This window comes from Syngnathus typhle, linkage group LG17, assembly GCF_033458585.1.
Source record: "Syngnathus typhle isolate RoL2023-S1 ecotype Sweden linkage group LG17, RoL_Styp_1.0, whole genome shotgun sequence".
NCBI lineage: Eukaryota > Metazoa > Chordata > Actinopteri > Syngnathiformes > Syngnathidae > Syngnathus > Syngnathus typhle.
In genome coordinates, this window is record NC_083754.1 from 9383771 (window position 1) to 9408975 (window position 25205).

A 25205-nucleotide genomic window follows, 5' to 3' on the forward strand; every position below is an offset into this window, starting at 1 on the left:
ATGTACCGCGAGATGCTGAGCACCAGAAAGGAGGCGTACGGAGGCAAGGAGCCTCTGTTCGAAGAGCGAGTGGAGGAGGGCTCCTTCTCCCTGGACACGCAGGGAAGTTTCCACCACGACAAGAGTCAGATGCGATACTTTGTGAAACCTGAGCCGAACCCAAATTTTGACCTGAGGGATGGCTACAATGACCGCTACATAAGGAGAGATGAAAATGTGAAGAAGAACCTGGAACACATCCTGCACTGGATCTTGGCCAATAAGTCCAACCTCATGCAGAAGGCAGCCACGTCATTGTAAGTTACTACCCGGCGGCCGTTAATCCGAGCGAGGTCATGGAAGAAATTAATCAAGTATCTCCAGGCTCCACGTGACCTTACTTCTGGGTCTCGATATCACTTGGTGCTTTTTTTTTTTTTCTTTTCCCCAGTGCTTTGGATGACTTTGACTTTGTGACATCCCGAGGCCGTTTGACCAATGTTTCATGCACACCGTATGAGGCTCTGACTGAGTGGTCGCTGGCCGTCACAAAGTTCAAAGGAGTAATTTACATCAACCAAGTGGAAACCGACAGCGCTCGCCAGAACCGGCAGAACCGCACCGAGAGCCACGATGAGAATATATACTGCGGGTACAAGTTTGAGCAGTACATATGCGCAGGTAGGACTTTCTTAGTTGGCGGCCTGGGATTCTGTTATTTGCAGTTAAAGTGTAATCCCAAAAGAATTTCATATCCTTTCAAATTCCTCCTACTTCACCTTAACAGGTTTAAAGATGCATTGTAAACTTCCCTATCGCCACTAACAACCCAGGCTAAACTTTTGTAGCTCTTCCCCAAAACACAAAGCTTATCAACTTCAACAGTGTTTCTTGACACCAACTGGACAACATTAGTGTGGTGTCTTTGACATTTTATGGCACAGAAAAAAAAAGCAACTAGGTATCACGCCGCAAGTGATTGTTTTCAAGTTGTTAGTATACATATCATGAATTGCTTGGGACAAAAATGTTTTGTCCCCCCAAAGACAACATTGACGGCTTACCTGATTCGAGCGGCGTTGTCAACAACAACGAGGCCTTCTACAGCGTAGTCCGAACTCGTCTCTCGGACCACAGGCTGCTGTTCTACGGCGAGGTGGACTGCCGGGACAAAGACCCCAACGCTCTGGCTCCTCCCGCTTGCTACCTGGACCTCAAGACATCAGGACAGATGCACACAGATAAACAGCGAACCAATTTCCACAGGTTTGTCAAGCCTCCAAAATAGCACACGTAAATTACGTTTCCCCACATTTCATGAGATTTAAGATTCAAGATTCAAGAATTTTTATTCGCCATGTTTGAGTGTGCCAAACAAGGAACTTGACTTCGGTACATCACAGCCTCTGTTCAACATTTGCATTTATATAAATAAATAACACATTTAAATAAATAAATAAATAAATAAATAAATAAAATAGTACATTTATAATAAATATATAAATACGATGAAATAAAATGATACGACTGACATAAAACCAAGTACAAATGACAAAAATAAAACTCACCATTACGTTGAATTAGTGGGAGCACTGAGTTTGTTTCTCAGAAACGAGCCGGTCCCATCTAGACGTAATCGGAGACAATGACACCCGAAGTGATTAAGGTTTGTCTTTTATTGCAGGATGCTTGGTCTCCATGTGTTGAAGCAGTTTTGAATGCTTCATTGCCTGGTTAGTTAGCCTGTCACCACATATTAGCTTTGCGGGCTCGACTGGGGAAACATGTCACGTGACCGGGACGAGTGTCTTGACCTGAAATAATTGATCGTCAATAAAAAAAAAAAAAATCTGTGCGCCTTGGCGGCCCGGTACCAAGTGACCCAGGTACCGGTCCGCGGCCCGGTGGTTGGGGACCACTGATTTAGGTGACGAACAACACGCAGGACATATGTGAAAAATGATGAATATTCTCCAACATCCCCTGATCTTAAACTCCCAGGAGGGCAAGGAAAAACTCAAAACTCCAACTAGGGGAAATGAGAAACCTTGAGAAGAGACCACAGATGGGAGGATCCCTCTTCCAGGATGACCAGGCTGCAATGGATGCAGAGAGGACACAAAGTACAAATAATGTAGACAATTCAAAAAAGGTGTGAAGAGCAGGATGTTATTGCACAGCAATGACTAAGAGACTCTAAGAGTGGTGTGAGTTCATCAGAGTGTCACCCTGGGGGAAGAAGTTGTCTCTGTGTCTGCTGGTTTTGGCGTACAGAGCTCTATACAATCAGGACTGCAGAAAAGATAATTGGAATCAACCTCCCATCTATCCAAGACTTGTACCTGTCCAATACTAGGAAACGTGCAAGTAACATCTCTACAGACCCTTCTCACCCAGGTTGCAGTCTGTTTGAAGTACTCCCCTCCGGACTCGGGCCTTGACTCGACTTGAGACACGATGACTTGAATGGCTTTCGTGTTATTTAGTTTATGTTTTCAGTTTGAATATAAAATTAATAATACATTTAAAGAAGTAATATCGATACCACGGTAGTAGCGCAGGCTGAGAATGGCGTTGTCATGATTGGATCGCTACCCTGTCAATCAATCAGTCGTACCCTCTCTACCTACCTAACGTGCTTATTGGAGAATGACGTCCCTTTATATCAGACATCTCAGCGGGAGCGGTACCTTCGGCTATCGCAATTACCTTTATGACGGCAAAAGATGGACAGCACAGTGCAAGATATGCAACAGAAACATTTCAGACAGACAGACAACTTCAAACTTTGTCCGTTTGAAGTTTATAGAGCTCTAGTGTCTCCAGATGTTACAGATGAAACATAAAATGTTTCTAATGCTCTTTAATGTGTTTCTTCTTTCAGATTTTTTTCAGATTATTTTTTCATATTTGCAACTCAAATGTGTCAGACACTGTCGGCAGAGGTTCATTTGTTTAGATTGAGCTGTCAATCATTGTATGAGGTAATTTGGTTTTTGTTTGATTCCATGGTGTATTTGACTATATATCAGTAATTACAGTGCAAATCCAAATTATTGTCATATTTCTTAAACAGGTTAGACACATTGAAAAATGATGGTTACTTAAAGTTACTTATATCTTTCTTTTCACGTTACTAAGATCAGATTCTGCGGGTAAAATTGCAATAATAAGGTGACTTGACTTGGACTTGACCTATTTAAAGACTTGACTTGGATTTGACCTATTTAAGGACTTGACTTGACTTGCCCAAGAAAAAAATGACTTGGGACTTACTTGAGACTTGAAGGTTAAGACTTGAGACTTGCACATGTGTGACTTGGTCCCATCTCTGGCTTTTAGCGTAGCTAGTCCTAAAATTTGTGTTTAACCCGAGTCATGTGACTCAGTCCCCCCCCCCCCCCCCCCAGCTTCATAATACGACTGTACTCGGGAGCATTTGTCCGTCATCAGGTTCAAGCTGCTCAAGTGGTGGGCACAGTCGATCCTCCTTGGAGTCCCTCGCATCGTGGCCGGCTTCAAAAATGATGATGGGGTCATCGTGTCCGTGCGGACTTATCACACCGCCGAAATTCCAAACCTGGTTAAGGTATAGGCTGCCCGCGGCCACACGTGGCGAGAGAACCGTACCCACAACGAACGCACTTGTCTTATCAGGGCCAGCTCAAGGACTTGGCTTGGAGGCCGTCGGTGTGCCTAAACTTCTGCAGCGAGTTTCTGTCGTTTGTCAAGCGCGTGGTGACCCGAGACGACCCTCGGTGAGTTGGAAGTACTTTGACTTATGTGAATGCTGACGACCGTTTACAGATGTCATATTTCCTACATCTGCGCTAATTCTACGGCATTTGTGTTCCAGTACTCGGACAGTTTCATTCTGTAAGCTTTTTTTCCTCTCTGGTCTTCCAGTGTGGTCTACCTGTTCTCCCGAAAAGCGCGCAGTGACGTGACCTTCACTATCCACAGCGACTCCATTTATTCTTTCCTGCCTGAATGGTACGTGACGGAAATGAGCTAAAGAGGCACCACAGTAATCCCTCTACTTCACGGATTGCACCTATCACCGGTTGTTTTCGGAAAGTAACCCCAGCGAAAAATGAGGGATTACTGCATATCTTTTTACACCGCTTGCGAAACAGTCGAAGCTCCGCAAAGTATGCAGGCACTCCTTTGTGTTTTACAAGCAGGTTGGGCGAGTTGATTCATTCCAAGAAGTAACTGGCGTAAGCGTCAAACCTTTATTAAGAAATAAACTTTCAGTCTCTGAATCAAATTGTAATGTTTTTACTAACCCACTTTTACCACTAAAACAGTACAAACCACTTTTTTAAAAGATAATTTCTTGACTTGTAAAAATAATGACTGGAAATATAAATCCAAGTGTTTTTTTTTCCGTCATGTAAACAAGTGATAGGAGCCCGTGTCATGTCACTGACTGACAGTCATGAGGACTTTCCATTCAAAAGTCAACAACCCCAAAAAGCCCTTTTCATCATTTGCCGTGAGTCATTTCATCTCATTAGTCGGTTTAACCAAAGTGCACGTTACGAAGTCCACCAAATGGAACATTTGATCTGACTGATCTCCTTCACCTCTCCAATCGGGATTGGGAGCTCAGTGCGTGAGCTTCCTGTGCAGGCCCATCATTTTGAAGGTGGCGGCAGTGATCTTCTCGTACACCACAAACATGAGGGCAGCAGTCAGCACCGTCTGAAGCAGCTTGGCCTCCAGGCCTTTGTAGAGCCCCAGAAGGCCACGCTTCCTGTCACAGACGCAACAAGGGTTTAGCAACGGACCGATGGCCGACCGACCAGAACACTAAACTCTGACTACAAACGCTTGGCGGTCGACGGTGCGGCTTGAGAACGCGCAGCGCTTACCGAATTCGTTCCATCAACAAGGAGAAGATGTTTGCCAGACTTCCCATCAGGCCGCCCTTGCCATCGCCTTTGTACTGGCCAAACTGAAAAGACCACACACGCTCAGTTTAGCCGGAAAGACGGACGTGTTAGAACCAATTTATCAGAAAGTGATTAAGATTTTTTTTGGTGGTTGAATAGGTCAGAGGAATGTTTAGTAACGCTTTAGACTAAGTTGTATGATCAAGTGCATTTTGCTTTATCATTTGAACCTCCTTATGTGTTGTATCGACATGTAAATTTGAGCGAATTATCTTGAAACGCAGAAACAAACTGTCAAACCTTGGTCGGAAAGCAACCATGAAAGAAATTTTGCCACTACAGGACATCTCCATGTTTGACGAAGAGATGCCACAAAATGCAAAAAAAAAAATCTACCGTGGCTCCAGAGGGATGAAGTCACATTTCCCGTGCGGCTCTGTTGAAACCTCGCCAAACGCAATGTCATCTGAGGAGGAGGCAACAAAGCAAACTTTTACTGGCTCACTTTTGTCTCACTCATGTATGAAAGAAATACATTTTTGTCCCCATACTTAAAAAGATGTTTTCATAAAAAGTCTCTTGATATTTTCTGTCAAAACAAACAACGGGATTGAAGAAAAAATAAATAAATAACATGCTTGAAATCACTCAAAATTGAGGCTAGCGGTACATCTTTCTCATGGAAATGCAGAGCATACTAGGGGTGTAAATCGCGGGTTTTGTCACGATACGATATTATATCGATACTAAGAATCACGATACGATTATTGCCGATATCTTAAAGCCTGCTGCGATTCATTCACGATATATCGCGATATAGTGCTCCACGATCGATTTTTTTTTTTTCTAAATAAAAAAAAAAGCACAATATCCTGATTTATAACAATTCATACGCAAAATCAACAAGGTACTGCAAACTCTTTATTTAGGAAATTACATTTAGTAGTATACAAAGTAGATAAAGTGATATGATAAAGTTATGATAAAGTGCATTACTGAACAAAACAAAAACAAGTTCTTTATAATGAAAGTAGTAAACATTACACCTTGAGCACCCAAATGCAAAAAAAAACAGTTGCAATACCAGAGAACTATACATAAATAAAATATGTTGTCATTTAACTCTTCTATGAAACAAAAATAACTTAATTTTATTTATAACTCTTCATATAGAATTTTAACATTACACGGTGTCTTTGAACTGTTCAATATGGCCAATAATACAACATGTAGTAAAAAATCAAAAGTAGTTTGTCACATGTTTGCTTAGTGCATTGAAATTTATGATAAAGTGCATTACTGAACAAAACAAAAACAAGTTCTTTATAATGAAAGTAGTAAACATTACACCTTGAGCACCCAAATGCCAAAAAAAAACATTTGCAATACCAGAGAACTATACATAAAATATGTATGTTGTCATTTAACTCTTCTATGAAACAAAAATAACTTAATTTTATTTATAACTCTTTATAAAGAATTTTAACATTACACGGTGTTTACTCTTTGAACTGTTCAATATGGCCAATAATAAAACATGTAGTAAAAAATCAAAAGTAGTTTGTCACATGTTTGCTTAGTGCATTGAAATTTATGATAGTGCGTTCTTTGTTAGGTTCTTCTTCAAGAAAATCAAGTGATCGACATGCTCAGGTGTCAAAACACTACGTTCTGAGCGGACAATGTCACCTGCAGTGCTGAATACACGCTCGGAGGGCACGGTTGTTGCAGGAATACAGAGATAGGTTTTGGCTAGATTTGCAAGGAGGGGAAACTCCATTTCATGACTTCCCCACCATTCTAACAGATTACCTTTGAGTGTTAATAATTCAGTCTCTTTGTATCTATTTACTTCCATCTCTGCCAGCTGCTTGGATGTTTTCACGAAGTTGCTGCTAGCAGTGTATGTGTCCCCAAACAGATCCTCCATTGCTTTGGTTTTTTTTTGAGACAGGAACATATTCTAAAATGACACAAAAACACAAACATCGTTTTAGGGCTCAGGTTTATAATAATTATGCAGAAAACAAACACCTAATTACTTATAATAATTAGGTGTTATTTAATCATGCAGAAAATACACACCTGAAGCATGGAGCTCATCATCACATGCCTCTTCAGATGGGTGTGTTGTGTGAGTTTCCTCCATTGCAGTGCCATCATGAGCCTGTGTGTCTTCCTATGAACCGAAAAAAGATGTGCATTGTTAATAATTATCTGGTAATACGTTTATTATGTGCTAGTATTTAATCTTACTTACTTTTTGGTCCCACAAGTGTGCAGCCTCATTTATGATATTCTTGAATGTGGCATCCCTCTCCTCTTTGCACAGAAAGGGCAGGGTCTTGAATCTTGCATCAAGGGCAGCTGCAGTGTTTAATACTTCTTGGACATCTGTGTAACGATGCTTGAGCTCTTTGGCCATTGTTTGTTTCATTTCTTTGATCAGTGGCATGTCATCCTCACAGACACTGAAATGTTCAATCAATTTACTTTTCAGTGGAGCAATGACTGAGATAGTTAGTTGTGCCTCCTCACACATTATTGTAGTTGCAGTTTTCACAGGCCTCAGTAACTGTATAATTTCTTCAGCTGTGGACATGTCCTCTTCATTTAGTGTTTGTAAATCATTCTTCATGGACTTTCTGATTTTTTGGTCAAGCTGTGCAGCACACACAGCAGCCTGTTGCTCCAAAAAACGCTCCACCATATCAAACGAGCTGTTCCAACGTGTGATGACATCTTGGATGAGTTTGTGTGGTGGGAGATCAAGTAGTTTTTGTTTCTCTTTTAACACAGCATTGGCCAGCGTGCTGCGGTGAAAAAAACTCACAACACGGCGTACTCTACCTAAAAGACAGGCAGCATCATTGCATTTGAGTCCTTTTTGAGTTGCCAAGTTGATAGTATGTCCAAAACATTTTATGTGCGGTGACAGATGCGCCTCTATTCCTGCTACGGTCATGTTCCTGGCATTGTCAGTTACAAGAGCTGGGTTTTTATCTGCAATGTGCCATTCTTCACATGCTTCGTTTAGGACAGAGGCTAGGTTCGGTCCTGTGTGAGAGTCACTTAAAACGCGAGTCTGAAGCACGTAGTTTTTCAGCGTCCATGCTGTATCAATGTAGTGGCAAGTGACCGTAATGTAGGCTTCAGTTGAGCGAGAAGTCCATCCATCTGCAGTGATAGCAACCCGTCCTGCTTCCTTTAGTTCGTGTAATACCTCCGCTTTAACACGGGTATATAGACGTGGTACACATCTTTCACTAAAGTACTGTCTCGATGGTATTGTATATCTGGGCTCTAGCGTATTCATCAACTCGGAAAATCCCTCACCCTCCACGCTACTAAACGGTCTCAAGTCTTTACAAATATGATATGAAATTGCAGCAGTGATGGATTTAGCTCGTTTGGAGTTTTTACTTAGCATTTGGGGGAAAAATGTGCTCACGGAGGGCGTCGTGTCTGTGTTGTTTTCGCGGCCGCTGCTTGAGGGAGAGATGTCGTGTTTTTTTTTTAGATGTGCGGCGAGATTTGTGGTGTTCCCAGAGTATTTTATCACCGCATGGCAGAATTTGCAAACAGCACGCCTCTTGCTGTCCGTTGATCCATCTTTTTTCTGGAATCCGAAGTGCCTCCAAACGAACGATTTTAAGCCTAAGGGGGAGCAAATGTCCTCGTCACTAGCCATAGTAGCACCAGGCCAGGAGCCGCTTACTAGCTATCGCCTCCCCTTTCACGTGCCTGCTCTGCTCCCAACACAACAACGCCGGGCGCACTGCTCCCGGAAAGAGGAAGCAAGCAACAATGAACTGGATTTCAAAATAAAGTCGCGTCTAATGTCCGAGGTCAAACACAGCGATATAAATCGATGTTTACGTTTAGCATCGATACCAATATATCGTAGAGCATTATATCGATTAATCGATGTGTATCGATGTATTGTTACACCCCTAGAGCATACCTTTCGTTAGCATGACAACTGACTGTTGCTGGCTTGGCACATTATCTTGGCACTTATCTTACTTTTAGTAGAGACTTACTGGTGGCCACTCCAGAAAGTTAAGTTAAAAACTCACACGGCCTTTTCTATCTTTGTAGAAATCATCATTGGGTTGAGGTAACAGACAGATATCAGGAAGAGATAAGCACTAATCAGGCCCAAAACAAAAGAAAAAAATACTAAATTGCCCTTAAGTTGCAATTTACCTTGGAACATTTCCTTTTCCATTCGGACCTCCTGTCGCTCCAACTTTTTCCGCTGTCGTTTCAGTAATTTCAGTTTGTTGTACCTATGGCAACAAGTGACGCGCAACAAACATCAAAGTGCCTTCTATGGGTTCTAGCCTCCAAAAAGATGTTTGCGACCAGATTCGTTTTACATGAGTGACTGGTGATCTTGCCCGCATGCGAGGGTATTATAGTAGCTTCATTGCGCCATGTATTTTTTTACTTTACTTTTGTGGCTACTGAAATTGTAAGTCAAGGTAGCAGTGCCACTGTTCGGAAATGCTTACGCTTTCATTTTGTCTGACCTTCCACCGTTGGCAGGCTTCTCCTGTTTGTCTTCATTTAGCTCGGGTTTCCTCTCCACCTGATTGTTTGTGAGGAAGAGGACGTGCTTTGACTCCATCTCCATGCGTTGATTGAACTGAAGCTCACTTTCCCGCTTCCCTCGCTTGAAACGTGGGATGGCAATGTCGTCGACCGTGGACTTCTCTGGTTTTGTGAGTGTCAGTTTCAAAGGTTAGATGTTGTATAGTTCTTGTCACACGCTTATCTTAAAACACTGTGTACAGCTGTTGCTCATACCCTTTTGAAGGTGGAGGTAGAATGTCCAAATGGAGGCAAGCAGGCATGCAGGCCGAGGTAGAGAGGCGATGGCAGGCAGGCAGGCCGAGGGAGAGAGGCAATGGCAGGCAGGCAAAGGTGGTAGGCCAAGCAAGGATAGGGGGGAGAGGGAATGGCAGGCAGGCAAACAGGTGGCACACAGGTACAAATCCAAATCGTTTGTAAATCAACTAAGGTTTCAACATAAAGGGTTCAAAGAAGTAAACTAAAGTTTGGTTCCTAAATTCCAAGAGCTACAAGCCTGGGGCAAACTTGAAGTAGCTTGAAGCGGGCTTTTTAGCGGTAAAAAACTATGTCACTACTGTCTTCCTTCCTTGTCTAACTGAGACTAACTACCAAGTGGGAGCAGCCTATTTATTTCCCTGATCAGGTGACTGATCAGGTGACCAAATGCTTTGTCAAATAACGGTCCATAGCCCAAGGCCAGCGAATCTTAAACAAAAGTAAGAATTTAATCTAAGGTAACTAAATTGGCTCCAACATATCCGGCCCCTTATAGCTACCACGTGTGGCTATAACAAAATATTCACAATGGGGGCAATTTTCAAAAAATAAAAAATGTTAATTTCTTAATTCTAATTTTAAATTTTACGTCCAATTATACTACAAATGTGTGCAAGTATCAGTGTATGAATGTGATGCAAATGTAAGCACATGCGCAGTCTTTGTTCAATGTTGTTTATTGGCTTCTTTGAGTTTTTGGCTCTTTTCAGCAGATTTGTTGACAAGGAACTGCCATTGCTCATCCAAGGCACCAAGGCGTACCTTGACTGCATCCTCACTGCCAGCACAGGCACCTCTCTGGATGAGTGTGTCACCAGTATCTATGACCCCACGGATTCGGTCAGCATTGGCATGAAGCTCCGCCTCAAATGCTTGGTGCTTCTGATGTTTACTCAGAAGCTTGGATAGCTGAATGTTGGTAGGGTCCTTATAGGATTCATCAGTCGCAGTTTGCAGTTTCTCACTGATCCAAGCTTCTATTTCATCCACATCTCGGCTGAACTGCTGCAGGGTTTGGGATTCACCGAGCTTTGAACGCTTTTCGATCATCTGGGTCTTTAGTCGACGCCACCTGTCAAGAACTTCATTGCGTCGAATGAAGATCTCAGGTTTGGCGTAATGGTCAGCTCCAATTAGTTGATTGGCAAATGATTGCAGAGCAGCAATTTTCTCTTCCTGCACATTAATAGCTTTATCAAAGTCTTCATGCTTTTTGATTAGTGCCTCAACACTATCAAGGGAGTCTCCCTTGTCATCGCTTGCAAGGAAGGTTTCACGAGCTGCTATCCGGTTCTCAGCCTGTTCACAATCCCTGCTAAAGAGCTGGAACTCCAGGCACTGGTCCAGCATCATGCGACGCTGTACCCAGGCCTTTTCCAGGTCAGCTCGTTCCAAGTCTAAAGCCTCGAGTCTTTGTTTGATCTCGGGACTTGCATAATGGCCTTGCACTAGCAGCTGCTGTCCAAATTGCTCAAAGGCCTGGAAAGTACCAATACGAGCATCTATCTCCGTGCGATGTTCCTGATGCCTTTCAAGAAGAGCTTCAGCTCCAGTCACATCCTTGGCTAACTCCTCAGAAGAAACAAGTCCACGGATACCATTAATCCAGGACATGAGGTCTCTGAAATCAGATAAAAAGCGTTGCAGATCATGTGAATTTCCAAGTTTGTCTTTTCGCTGGTCAGCGCGTCCCACTAGGCTGCTCCAGGCAGTGTTGAGCTCAGTACACTTCTCCTGAATGTCATCCACTGCTTCTGGGTGGGACTGTATTAGACGTTGCGCTGTCTCTCCAAGGGAGTTCACCTTGTCACCCAAGGCTGCCAGGTCTCTCTCAAAGCCTTCATGCTTGCGCTGCAAAGCTTGAACACTCGCCATATCGTGACCGTAGTTGTCCGTGTTGAGAGCCTGGTTTTTTTTTTTCAATCCATTCTTTAGTTTCATCAGCATCTCTGTGGAATCGCTGCACTTCATGGGCACTACCCAACACGTTGCTCCTTTCTTCAGCCAACTGCTGTAGTGATTTCCAGTGGTTATTCAATTCCTTGATTGTATTAAAGTTAGCCGTTGTTTGAACAGCCAAGCGTATGTTCTTCCATGGAGATGCAGTTTTTGAATCAGCTTCATCAACTTTGCTAGACATTGCACCAAATGTTTCTTGTTGCTGAACTTGAACCACAGGTATTTCCTCAGTCATTAGGCCTTCAGATTCTAGCTCAGAGGCCACCCTATTGATGTCCCTCAGACGTGACTCATTGGCCTTAAGGTCCTTCTGGAAATCATCAAACTTCTTCTGTAGGACCTCCACCTGCTCCAGGTCTGAGCCCACCTCTTCATTTGTAAGTGCACTCTCCTTCTCATTGTTCCACTGCTGAAGTTCATTTGCTTCCCGAAACAGCATAAACTTCTTGCAGCTTTTCTCCAACATGTTCTTGCGTTTCTCCCCAAGATCTAATAGTGTTCCATATTGATTCTCAATTTGTTCTTGGCGAAGTCCAATGCTTCCATGTTCATCCAGGTTTTCTCGAGAAGAGGACTGATTGGGATCCAGCTTCTTCACATAGGCAGCTGGAACAAATCCCTGGCGGTCATTCACCTCTACTTTCCACCAGTCCTTATTGGTGCTGTTTAGAAGGGTGAGAATATCACCTTTCTTCATAGTTACTTCACGTGGGCTCTTCTCCTGGTAATCATAGAGGGCCAGGACAAGTTCCTTTCCAGTCTCATCATTAGTCGGTGCCACTTGCTGCCTGCAAGACGTTGCCTGTTCATTTAGTGCTTTGACTGAGGTGTTCATTATGTTTAGAAATCTCAGATCCTCTTGAGACATTTCTTCCTTTTCATATGTACTCTCCGGAAAGTCATGGTTGAGTTGCTGCACCAGAAGGTCACGTACAATTTCCACAGAAATCCTATTGGTGTAAACATATGTCTTGCCTTGCTTACTCAGACTTGTGTGCTCATCATGGAGGAGACCACTGACAACCCAGCCCAGCAGGGTTTTGGTTGCAAAAGGTCCATTGCCGTTACTATTAATCACCCTCCATGGCTCCATGAGTTTGGGCACATTTGTTCCAATCAAGAGATCGATGTCAGCATCAATGGTAGGCAGAAATACATCCTTCAAGTGTGGCCATTTCTTCACATCCTTCTGCTTTGGTATGTGGCCTTTGCTGACTGGGATTTCTTTCTGTGTGTAAACATCAGGCAGTCCATAGAACAATTTCCCTTCCAGACTGCTTACTTCTAAGCCGCTGACGACGATGCTGTCGGTGGGTTTCTCTTGACCCATAGTTCGCAAAAGGATCCTGTGATTTCTTCCTCTTGCATTTAGACGTCGTCGGAGACTCTCAGTGCAAAATGTGGCGGAGCTGCCTGGATCAAGGAATGCATACGTCTGGACAACATGGTTGGACTTACTCAGCTTCACTTGAACGGGTACAATAGCTAAAGTGCAGTGATCGTCACTGGATCCAATGTTTCCATTTTCCAGTGAGACCAATCCACTATTTATTGCCATCTCAGATCCACTGGGGTTCCCCTTGTGGTCTGTGATTCCATCAGCTGTCCTTTGAATATGCAGTATGTCTGGATGCCTTTTAGAACACACAGAACAAGTAAGGCGCCGTTTACAATCTTTGCTCAAGTGGCCCTTTACCAAACAGCCAAAACAGACACCTTTTCTCTTCAAAATATCAACACGCTCTTCATGTGTCTTAGAGAGCAACTCTTTACATGAAGTCAATGAATGCGTTTCATTACAAATCGCACAACTGCTTGTAACAGGAGACTTGTTATTAGCAGATTGTTGCTTGGGGACATCATTTTTGGCCGAGGCGGAAGTATTTGCCACAGCAGTTACAAAACTACCTTTGGTTTTAAATGGAAGCTTTGAATCTGACGTAGGTTTAGGTTGCAGGAACTTCTTTGTAGAAAGTGGCTGTTGGATGTCACCAAAGAGAGGATCTTGCATGATCCTGGCGTGTCTTTCAATAAAGGTAACCAGGTCAGAAAAGGTAGCCTTGGTTTGTCTCTGCTCCATGATGTCAAATGCTCTTGACCGCCATCTTTCCCTCAACTTAATAGGAAGCTTTGAGACAAGAAGCCTCAGGTTAGAGGGTAGACTAAGCTCCTCCATATCCTGCAGACTTCGAGACAGGTTGCAGCATGCTCGAAGGAAGAGTGCATAACTGTACAATGCCTTTCCGTCTTCTGCCTTAATGGTGCTCCAGTTCATGGCTTTCTCCATGTATGCATTAGTAAGCTTTATCTTGTCGCCGTAATGGTACTCCAGCAATCGTTTAGCCTCTGCATACCTATCACCTGCACTCATATGCAAACAGCTTCTCACCAGTTCCTTTGATTGGCCAGAAGTGTATTGCTCCAGGTAATACAAGCGGTCTTGATTACTTATAGCCTTATTTTCAATTCCATGCACGAACGCTAGCATAAAAGGCCTAAAGTTCAAAGGTTCCCCATCAAAAACAGGTATATCCCTAGTGGGAAGCAAAGATAACCGCTGTTGCTGCATAAAGAGGTTTGCAATGTCACTTAAACCGCTATTCGTAATTGGCTGTGCAGAGTGTGAGGTTAGACTTGCTGCTGCTGTCGTGGGGGCAGGGGTGGCTACTACCACAGTGGGAGCAGAGGTAGCTGCTACCGTATTGGGAGTGGAAGCAGCAGCCGTAGGAATGGAAGGGGCTGCTACACCGGCTGTTATGGAGGTGGCAGCTATAGTCTGAGGTTGCTTAGAAGGTAATTGATAGGGGAATTGGGTTTGTCTTTGTGCTGTAAGCATTTGAAGAGGAGTCTTGGGGACAGTGTGTATATTTGCATATTCAATTGAAATCTCCGGTTCTATATAAGTTTCCTTTCCATGCGCCTCCAGGTAAGAATTCATGCTACCCGTGGGTTCTGATCGACAAACAGAGCCTCCTTTTATTTCTATTTGTTTTTCGTAATTCTCCAAAACCTTCACTTTTGCATTTGCTGCAGCAATGTCAATTTCTATGGCGCTCTGTTCTATTTCACCTTGGAGTTGCATCCTTTGCAGCTCAAGAGCGTGTTTTTTCTTTAGCCCAGCAGCACGTTCCAGAAGAGCTGCCTTTTCTGCTTCAATCTTTACACGAGCTGATGACAGTGATGATGCCCCTGACTTAGAAGAACTCCCTGACTTTCTGGATGTGTTAGAAGCACTGTCCATAGGGGTGATAACAGGTAATGGCTGAGACAGACTGCCTTTGAATGTCTGTGCATTTTCAAGAAAATATAAGAAAGACTTCTTTTTTGGTTCATACCATTGGGCATGATCTTCTTGCCTTTCGTAACCAGCCAACATGTCTTGCACCAACACATGAGCTTTGTCAAATTCATCCAGTGCATCAATAAGATCTTTAATGCCTTTGTCTATATCAGCAACGCTGGCATTATCCATAAATTGCTTTAACTCATTTTGTTTTCTTGTGCAAAAACTCAGTTTTCCCTTTCGGGTTGCAATGTGCTGCCTCAACAGCTGTTCAGCCATGATTTGCACATTAACATCCTCTGTGTGAGAACGAGCAACTTCAACTTCAGGTGACCCAGACCGAGACATCTTCCAACAATTTCAATTGAAGTGATGATAACACCGGAAATTCCACTTAAATGCAAGGATGTGTTCCAAAATCCAGTATGTCCAAGTGTGTGGCTACACACAATTCAAATAAATCCACATCCCATTGTCAAACAAATCCTATTTCAAGTTGGGTTTCCATGTTTTAAGCACTTCATGAGAGTTTTTTACTTATTTGTGAGTGTCAGTTTCAAAGGTTAGATGTTGTATAGTTCTTGTCACACGCTTATCTTAAAACACTGTGTACAGCTGTTGCTCATACCCTTTTGAAGGTGGAGGTAGAATGTCCAAATGGAGGCAAGCAGGCATGCAGGCCGAGGTAGAGAGGCGATGGCAGGCAGGCAGGCCGAGGGAGAGAGGCAATGGCAGGCAGGCAAAGGTGGTAGGCCAAGCAAGGATAGGGGGGAGAGGGAATGGCAGGCAGGCAAACAGGTGGCACACAGGTACAAATCCAAATCGTTTGTAAATCAACTAAGGTTTCAACATAAAGGGTTCAAAGAAGTAAACTAAAGTTTGGTTCCTAAATTCCAAGAGCTACAAGCCTGGGGCAAACTTGAAGTAGCTTGAAGCGGGCTTTTTAGCGGTAAAAAACTATGTCACTACTGTCTTCCTTCCTTGTCTAACTGAGACTAACTACCAAGTGGGAGCAGCCTATTTATTTCCCTGATCAGGTGACTGATCAGGTGACCAAATGCTTTGTCAAATAACGGTCCATGGCCCAAGGCCAGCGAATCTTAAACAAAAGTAAGAATTTAATCTAAGGTAACTAAATTGGCTCCAACAGGTTTCCTATGAAGAACGAAAACTGGGGTGGAGAATTGAGAGAGCGAAAATGATACATTATCACACGCATGGAACTTTGAAACGGGTAACGTTTTGTTTGCTCACTGTCTCGTAATTTTTTTTGCTGTCAAAGAGCTATTTTCCATCCTCTCCTTGGATGTGCTCAAGGTGGTCCCCTTGGTTGGCGTCTCTTTTAGCTTCACCATCCCGTTTCTTTGCACTGAAATATTGAAAGACTGGTTTCAATTGAAAAATGGAGTACTCCTTGTCATTAAATAACGAGGCTTATCTAAGTCTTCATGACCAACGTTTATCGCAAAATTCAATCACAATCGCAATGTTAAATGGGTAGGTAGTAGCATGCTAGCCACTAAGGCTAACGGTCGCCTTCAGTCAAATGTAGCGACTTACATTACCTCGGCTGCTTTGCTGTTTTGTCAGCCACCTCCCCACAGTTGTTACTATTGCGCTTCGTACGCTTCCCCATGTCGATGCACGTCGGTATTAATTTAAAAGCACATCTGAAATTAACCTAACCACTATTCTCATGTGGAGGCAGTTTCCGTAGCGTTTACCCTTTGAACTATGACGTCAGAGGAGCGAGCGATAGGAATTTTAATATTTTTCTTCTTTTGCGGTTCTCGTCACGTCGAAAAGGTACTTACTTACAAAATGACGGATTTATTTCAAATTATACAAAGGAATATTGAATTATTTAATCCCTTCCAAAGAAATGCCGACAGCCACAGCAAAGTAGTTTGAAATACAGTAATCCCTCGCTACATCGCGGTTCGTTTATCGGGGTTTCACTACATCGCGGATTTTTTTTCCAAATTAAAAAAAAAAAAAGTCAAAATAAAACTTAGAAATTGAGGAATTATGGCACAAAACTTGCCCACACGCCAGCAGAAGGCAAGGAGTGCCCACACAATTGCAGTGCGTAGACTTGTAGCTTTTTATAAAAAAATGTTGTAATAATAAGAGTTCTAAATAGATATATTACAGTGTTGTACCTTGTTATAGAAAAATTGTTAGAATATTAAAAGAGTTCTAAAAACATATTTACAGTATGTACACTTGTACATTGTTATAAAAAAATACAATAAAAGTTGTTCTAAAAACATAATTACAGTATGTGTTAAGAATTTTCCACGTTATTTATTTAATTCAGCCATGCTTTGATATGAGGTAGGGTGATTTATTTTGAAAGCCGTTTTCAGGCAATACCACTTCCTGTTTTACGTTCGTGAACATATGTCGGTTACAGATGTACAGGAGTCATTGACGATGTAAGTGGGTCTCCTAACAAGAGAAATGTGTCTACCCTTTAGGACAGTGCTTCTCAAATAGTGGGGCGCGGCGCGGTGCTATACCTGGGGGGGCGCGTGTGACCCTGGGGAACAGGCTTTTTTTTTGGCAGTACTAGAATAAAGTGTAATTGCGCATTTTCCCAGCAGGGGGCAGTGACGCTCTCATTGTTACTTCTGTGACGTTTGCGACAGTGCAACTTTTTACGACTTACAAGACAAGTTAGGATAGTCACGGTGGGGAGGGGGGGGGGGGGGGCGCGAATAGTTTTCTTCTTGCTAGGGGGGGGCGTAACAGAAAATAATTGAGAAGCACTGCTTTAGGACAAAGTAGTATTGCTCCAAATGTTCGTTTAAATTCCTTTAGAGGTCCGTTTTCGTGTGTAAGCACGATCGCGAATTAGCATATTTCCGCTAACTCGTTAGCCTGCCCACTGTGCCCAGTACTTCTTGTTAACATGTTACACGCACACACGTATAATATTTATGTTTTCAATATTTATACAAAATTTTCTGTATGTTATTTATACTATAAATGTTTGAAACAATTATTTAATGTTCTAATAATAAAATATGCACTTAAATGGTTCCATATACATTTGACACAAAAATGGACAAGTAAAAAAGTACAGATGAGAGGGTGACCGTACGTCGCGGATTTCACTTATCGCGGGTGGTTTTTGGAACCAATTATCGGCGATAAACGAGGGATTACTGTACTGTGATCCAGTCTGATATGCACCGGCTTTTCTTGGTCACAGTACTATTTGACTTTGTGAAACATATGGAACCCATAACATAATACAAAAATTACAGGGACATTCGCGCTAAAAACTTCAGAAGTCGAGGCAGACATGCTCACTACGAATCCACTGTACTACCATGTTGCATGTCACCAAATGCTAACTAAATGTCCCGCTCGGGACAAAACGGTGGCTCTTTGCCTGGTCAGCTTCCAAATGATGGGCGGAGCTACAAGGTGGTTGCAATCTGAAAAGTTTGTTTACAGACATATTTTCAAAAATACAATCAGCAGGTCACCCAAAAATGACTCCCTTGTGTCATTTCACACTTGATGGATGAGAGCAGCAGGCACTTCAGAGACTCAAACGCGAGCACACAATGCAAGGCAAATTTTTTTTTTTGCAGAATTTCCCCCTGGAAATATTAGCACATTAGTAATTCTAATTCACGTGGCTTGGCATAGACTTTATGCTGGTGGATCTTCTGTTGAAGTCGTGCAGTGGCGAACAGAGTCAACATCTGCACTCCCAGCAGGACCAGCACCACGGTCCAGATCAAGCCCCGGTGCTGCTCCAACCACCACAAGATGTTCCCCAGGCACCCTCCCAGGAAGATCAGGCTCTGAGCGCTGAACTCGTCCAGTGCTTGGGTGTCCAGGCCGCACTGAGAGTTCCACACGGTGCCGTTTTCAAGCGGGTCAACACAGCACGTTGCTGGAACGCCACAGGCCAGAACTCCTGGAGCAGAGCAGTTGTAGTATCTGTGAGGTAAGGATTTTGGAAAGAAAAGCTTTGTGACGCAAGCAGTGTTGGTTAGGTTCAACTATGACATGTCATCACGGGTTACTGGGGTCACAGTGTCACTATCTGGCAATTTTTTTTTACAGTTAAGTTCATTTTGGTCAAACTCTATATGTTAGGAGAAATTTCACTTTCGATCACTGGATGGCAGCAGACTCATTTCATTAAAGGGTGCAAACTACAAAAAATATCCAAAGAGAAAGTACTTTCTTTCAGCACAGCCTAGTTTTTGATGAAATGATTGACGTTCGACTGTAATCCTGCTTTGTTACGCCTACTGATAGTGGATATGTAAATATCTGAATTCACTTGACAGGATCTTTAGAGTTTAAATGCGCCACACACAACTCACATGTTAACCTCCCAGTCACGATAAGTATCCACCCCACAGCACTGCAGATTGGACTGGATCTCGTCGACGATGAACCTCAGATCTGGGTCGTCCTGGTAGCGAGCAATGGCAGCCAGCGCGGCCGACCGCAGGACGTTGGTGATCTCTCGTTGCGCACTGTACACCACGATGACGGCCAAAACCTGCGCTGTGATGACGGCCAGCACAAGCCCGGAGAACAGCTTTAGCAGGAAGGAGTTTTCTCGCAAGGCACCCATGCAGCCCGTTAGGCAGAGCAACGCCAGCAGGAAGCCCAGCGTCACCAGCGGCAGCATCGGGTCAGTACCCACACTTCCGATTTTCTCCTGGGCGAAGGACTCTTTGCTGATGAGGCCCCACAGGCCCAAGGCAAGAATAAGCAGGCCCAGGACGGAGAACGTTAGGTTGCTCAGAACCAGGAGGTACTTGAGGAAGTAGTCGATAATAGCAAAGCCGCGGCAAGGCCAGATCTCTTTCAAGTTGGCCTCGTGTTCACCGCTCATGCCCTCTGGGTGGAGCTCACTGGTTCCTTGGGATCCTGCGTTCCCCTTCGACAAGACAGGCGCGGGAGAATATCATATTCGGTGGTGGTAAAAAAAAAAAAAAAAAGCAATGCATAGCTTTGCTTTTGACAAGTCTGTTTAGCTCAATGTTAACAAATGACGGGCTAATGAATAGCATGGTGTGGTGGTGTTGGAACCCCTTAAGCGACAGATTTCTGAACAGACACAGTGGAGTGCCCCGTGTACAGATAATCTGCCTTTTCTTTAGCCTCTGACAAGAATGACGAATAGGGCTGGAGTTTAACATTCCTGCCGAGTCGGTACAGTAGGCTATTGAGCGGTGGAAACAAAGTTCTGAAAAGTTGAGTTCCGAACAACAACCAGATAGTAGCTTGAGCTTTTACCTTTGGTATGAGCGGGCTGGACTCGTCCGACCTCCTCCAGGGCCAAGGGACTTTTCTTAGAGGCAAATATCTCCTGGTGCTGTCCATCGCTGCAAGACAATTTTTCTCATACGTGGGCTGAGTGGTTGGCAGGGGAACGTGTGAGCTCAGGCGCAGTCGCCGTACTGCGTTTGGCCACGGGGAGCTGTCGGACGTGCCCTTTTTTCCATCACGTGAGAGTCACAGTGAGAGGATTAGACCAGGGGTGTCCAAACTTTTTGCCAGGAGGGCCAGATTTAGTAACGTGAAGGGGCCCGGGTGACAATAGTTTGCGTGTTCGCTTCTCTTCGGGTGGGGGGGGGGGTACTAATGGGACGTCAAACGTTGCGTGTTCGCTTCTCTTTCGGGGGGGGGGGGGGGTGCTAATGGGACGTCAAACGCTGCGTGTTCGCTTCTCTTCCCTTGCAGCCATTTCTGGGGTCTCGCGGAAAGGTTTTTCTTCGCTTGATTTCATTTGTGTGGCGGGCTCTATCTAGTGTTGAAACTGTGAAGTGCAACAGAGCTCAAGCTTCTTGTGCGGGCCATATTCAATTATGTTTTCAGAATTTGCTGCGGGCCAATAAAAACTGGACTGCTGGCCCCAGTTGGCCCGCGGGCCGTAGTTCGGACACCCCTGGATTAGACAGTGTGCGCTGCATTACGAGGAAACTACTTTGACCAGGATGTTTTTGTCTCGTACTGTGGTGTATCTACTATGTACAGTAAATTACCCATGAATTTCTATAATAGTGATCTTTAAATAATGTTTTTTAAAAGTGTCAGGTTCATTTTAAAATTAGAATGAAAATGATCATTTACAATGTTAAAAAATGAATACAGATTTGCAATTGTTAGTTTGACTTTTTTTTTTTTTTTTTACCTCTGTGACTCAGTAAAACGCACAATCAGCTGTTTTTTGTAGAGGATAAAGAATACATGCCTGTGAGTATTGTAATGTTTGTTGTCTGTCGCATGTGGTGCACCACCGATTCAAGTCAAGTCAAGTCAAGTTTATTTGTATAGCCCTAAATCACAAGCAGTCTCAAAGGGCTTCACATAGACAGAAATTGACAATTATTCTCAAAGCATCCCCTGATCTTAAGCTCCCAAAAGGGCAAGGAAAAACTTAAAAACCCCTACCGGGTGAAAATGAGAAACCTTGAGAAGGGACCACAGATGGAAGGATCCCCCTTTCAGGATCACAAGGTTGAAATGGATGCAGAGAGGGCACAAATGATACAAGATGAAAATCAATGAAATAAAAAGTGGATGTCCATGTCAGAGCAGAGGGCTGCCGAAGGAGCCCTCAATTGTCCTGGCAGTGTCTTCGAAGAGGTTGAGCTGCAGTTCCCCCATCCTGAATTGGCCCACGAGAATCCAGATAGCCGCTGTCAGCATGGGTGCCACCTAACCACCTCCCCGGCCGGGGAGGCGGGAGGGAGAGAGTGGAGAGGGAGAGAAAACAAACTCCAGCCGAATCGGCCACTACAGGTTAGTTCAGTGCTTCTCAATTATTTTCTGTTACGCCCCCCCCTAGCAAGAAGAAAACTATTCGCGCCCCCCCTCCCCACCGTGACTATCCTAACTTGTCTTGTAAGTCGTAAAATGTTGCACTGTCGCAAACGTGACAGAAGTAACAATAAGAGCGCCACTGCCCCCTGCTGTAGTAAACGCGCAATTACACTTTATTCTAGTACTGCCAAAAAAAAAGCCTGTTCCCCAGGGGTCACAAGGGGGGCGCGCCCCACTATTTGAGAAGCACTGGGTTAGTTAAAGGCCATGTCATAGAAATGTGTCTTTAAACATGTCTTAAATGTTTCTACTGAGGTAGCAGTCCTAATATTCATTGGTAGGGCATTCCAAAGCTCTGGAGCCCGAATAGAAAATGCTCTAGAGCCTGCAGACATTTTCTTGGCCCTCGGTGTCGCTAAAAGGGTAGCGTTTTGCGAACAAAGGTTACCAGACGGAACATAAGGAACAACTAGGTCGACGAGATATGAAGGCGCTAAGCCATGCAGTGATTTATAGGTTAATAGAAGAACCTTGAAGTCACATCTTAAATGGACCGGGAGCCAATGTAAGTTGGCTAGTATTGGGGTAATGTGATCAAATTTTCTTGACCGAGAGAGCAGCCTTGCAGCAGCATTTTGTACTAACTGTAGACTTTTGATGCGGGACTTAGGAAGACCCGAAAATAGTACATTACAGTAGTCCAGGCGCGACGTGACGAACGCATGTATAATAGTTTCCGCATCACCGGTCGAGAGGATCGGACGAATCTTTGCAATATTACGAAGGTGAAAAAACGCAATTCTGGTTATATTCTTACTGTGCTTTTGAAAGGAGAGAGTTTGGTCAAATATTACCCCGAGATTAGTTACAGTATCGCTTTGAGTGATAGTACGGTTATCTATAGTTATAGCGGTTTCCTTGAATAAGTGTTGATAACGAGTTGGACCAATTATCAACATCTCAGTTTTATCTGGGTTAAGACGAAGGAAGTTGAGAGACATCCATTGCTTGATCTCCGCAAGGCACGCCTCAAGATTACAACAATCCCGCGGATCTGTCATCGATAACGGCATATATAATTGGGTGTCATCCGCATAGCATTGAAAACTAATATTTTATTTACGTATTATGTCCCCAAGCGGAGTCATATAAATATTAAAAAGAATTGGTCCGAGAACCGATCCCTGTGGGACACCACACGTAACATTATAGAGCTCCGAGGACGCATTGCCATGGACCACTCGGTGCGTCCTGTTTGATAGATAGGAATGGAACCAGCCTAGTGCTGACCCTGAAATACCAACACAACTTTTAAGACGCCCTAATAAAATATCGAAGTCTACAGTGTCGAAGGCAGCACTAAGATCGAGTAGTAACAGTAGAGATGAAGTGTTTGAATCCATAGCTATGAGGAGATCGTTAGTCACTTTAGCAAGTGCTGTCTCAGTGGAATGATTAGCTCTAAAACCAGACTGAAAAGTGTCATATCGATTATTGGCGACCATGTAATCAATAAGCTGCTGCGCTACTACTTTTTCAAGAAGTTTTGCTATGAATGGGAGGTTTGAAACTGGCCTATAATTACTGAGACAGTCCGGGTCAAGATTTGGTCGCTTAAGTAACGGTTTAATGATAGCGGTTTTAAAGGCTGTTGGCACTATCCCAGAGGAGACAGACAGATTGATTATATTCAAGACGGACGGTCCTAAAATTTGAAATAATTCTTTAAGTAGTTTGGCTGGAAGAGGGTTGAGTAAACATGTTGTTTGTTTAGCCGCACTAACCAATTGTGTAAGCCTTTCAAGAGACACGCTTTTAAAAGTTGAGAGGGTTGTTGCATGATCATCAGCGTTGGTAAACGGCGGGCTCGACCGAGCGATTGGAATGGTATTCTTGATCTCATCCCTAATGGATTCAATCTTTTGAGCAAAAAATTTTATGAACTCGTCAGCTGAGTGGAAGGAACTATCGGGGGTCGGCTGGCGCAGAGTCAGCTTTGCCACTGTATCAAATAGGTGTTTCGGATTGTTTTTATTGAGATTAATAACAATAATAATAAAAATACCGAGTTTTTGCTAAGATAAGCGCATCTTTATATTTCAGGAGGCTATCCTGCCATGCCTGATGGAAAACCTCAAGTTTGGTTAGACGCCATCTGCGCTCATGCTTTCTACATAATTGCTTAAGCGTACGTGTTTCATCTGTGAACCACGGAGTAGGCACTCTACGGCGAGTTTTCAGACGTAACGGCGCCACAGAGTCAATGGCATTTAACAATGTCGCATTGAATTCATTTGTAAGATTATCAATAGAGCCGGCGTATGTGAGAAATATAGCAGTTGCCGGCGACAGTATCTCAGATAGCGCAGTTGCAGTCATGGAGTTGAAATGACGGCTCCTATAATGCTGATTGCTCTCTTGTCTTTGACAAGGAACTAGAATTTCAAACTTTATTAAGTAATGATCAGACAAAACAGTAGTGTATGACAGTACTGCTATATTTGAGGTTGCAAGTCCTCGGGATAATACCAGATCTATGGTATTTCCATTCTTATGCGTTGCTGCCTGTACGGCTTGCGTAAAACCAAACGTATCAGTTAAAGTCTGAAACGCCGAAGTAAGTGGCTCTGACGGTAAATTCATGTGGATGTTGAAATCGCCCATGATAATTATATTATTCGCATTGGTTACTAGATCAGCCACAAATTCAGAAAACTCATCCAGGAAGCCAGAGTAAGCCCCGGGTGGACGGTAAATAACAGCAAGATAAAATGATGGTAAAGCGGTGGATCGGACAGTGAGAATCTCAAATATTTTAATTACGTTGATCGAACGAGGCCTAAAACTAAGCTCGGAATTCGAGATGAGGGCGACACCCCCACCCTTTTTTCGAGGACGCGCCACATGCGAGCTCAAAAAATTTGGAGGCGAGGCCTCATTAAGCGGCATCAGTTCATTAGGTTTTAACCAGGTCTCGCAGAGACCAAAAACGTTTAGATTATGTTCTGTGATGAGATCATTAACGAGAATGGCTTTCGTATGAAGCGATCTAATATTCATAAAACCAAGTTTAAGTGTAATTGGTCGATCCGGGTGCGTATCTATCGAAGGATATTTATACGAGATGCGAGTAAGATTGTGTTCTCTAGGCCTGACATCACCTCTCAAATGTTTGTTAGCGCGGTGGGATGATACAACCGTGGGAATCTGATAGTAAATATTTGTTACACGTGTAGAATTATCTGAAACCGGCACCGTTTCATCAGCAAAACCGGTTGGGGTGGAGTGATTGAATTTGTCTATGACCGATGTCAGTCATTGTTAGTACACCACCATGATGCTATTTCATTTTCCCTTACATGATAACATTAAGCTAGGGAGGCACCCCAGGACAATCTTGTGCAGTTGTTCCCAAAAACAAGAGT

General features: G+C 43.5%; 2 protein-coding genes across 13 annotated transcripts in view; one reads left to right on the plus strand and one right to left on the minus strand.

Annotated features, from left to right (window-relative positions):
• On the plus strand, positions 1 to 4249 carry LOC133170900 (decapping and exoribonuclease protein-like). Of its 2 annotated transcripts, none has more exons than XM_061304115.1 (6): positions 1 to 296; positions 431 to 660; positions 1026 to 1245; positions 3433 to 3568; positions 3637 to 3737; positions 3886 to 4249. In XM_061304115.1, exons 1-6 carry the CDS (start codon positions 1 to 3, stop codon positions 3992 to 3994), a joined length of 1092 nt encoding a protein of 363 aa, XP_061160099.1. In that variant the 3' UTR covers positions 3995 to 4249. The 2 variants fall into 2 exon arrangements, with proteins under 2 accessions (XP_061160099.1, XP_061160100.1); XM_061304116.1 differs by having other exon boundaries at positions 3643 to 3737.
• LOC133170892 (spectrin alpha chain, non-erythrocytic 1-like) overlaps positions 4245 to 25205 on the minus strand; it is a 27352-nt gene continuing 6391 nt past the window's right edge. For 2 of the 11 annotated variants that reach the window (XM_061304095.1, XM_061304096.1), the window contains 8 exons: positions 20251 to 20339; positions 19326 to 19891; positions 16539 to 18933; positions 16228 to 16342; positions 7138 to 9596; positions 6963 to 7056; positions 4857 to 6840; positions 4245 to 4738 (listed from right to left, as the gene is read on the minus strand). In XM_061304095.1, coding sequence (XP_061160079.1) covers positions 18597 to 18933; positions 19326 to 19891; positions 20251 to 20337 — 990 coding nt within the window. In that variant the 5' untranslated portion in view covers positions 20338 to 20339 and the 3' untranslated portion in view covers positions 4245 to 4738; positions 4857 to 6840; positions 6963 to 7056; ... (1 more) ...; positions 16228 to 16342; positions 16539 to 18596. Of the gene's footprint in view, positions 4739 to 4856; positions 6841 to 6962; positions 7057 to 7137; positions 16343 to 16533; positions 18934 to 19325; positions 19892 to 20250; positions 20340 to 25205 lie in introns of those variants that run through there. The other 9 variants (XM_061304090.1, XM_061304092.1, XM_061304091.1 and 6 more) reach the window with 9 other exon arrangements.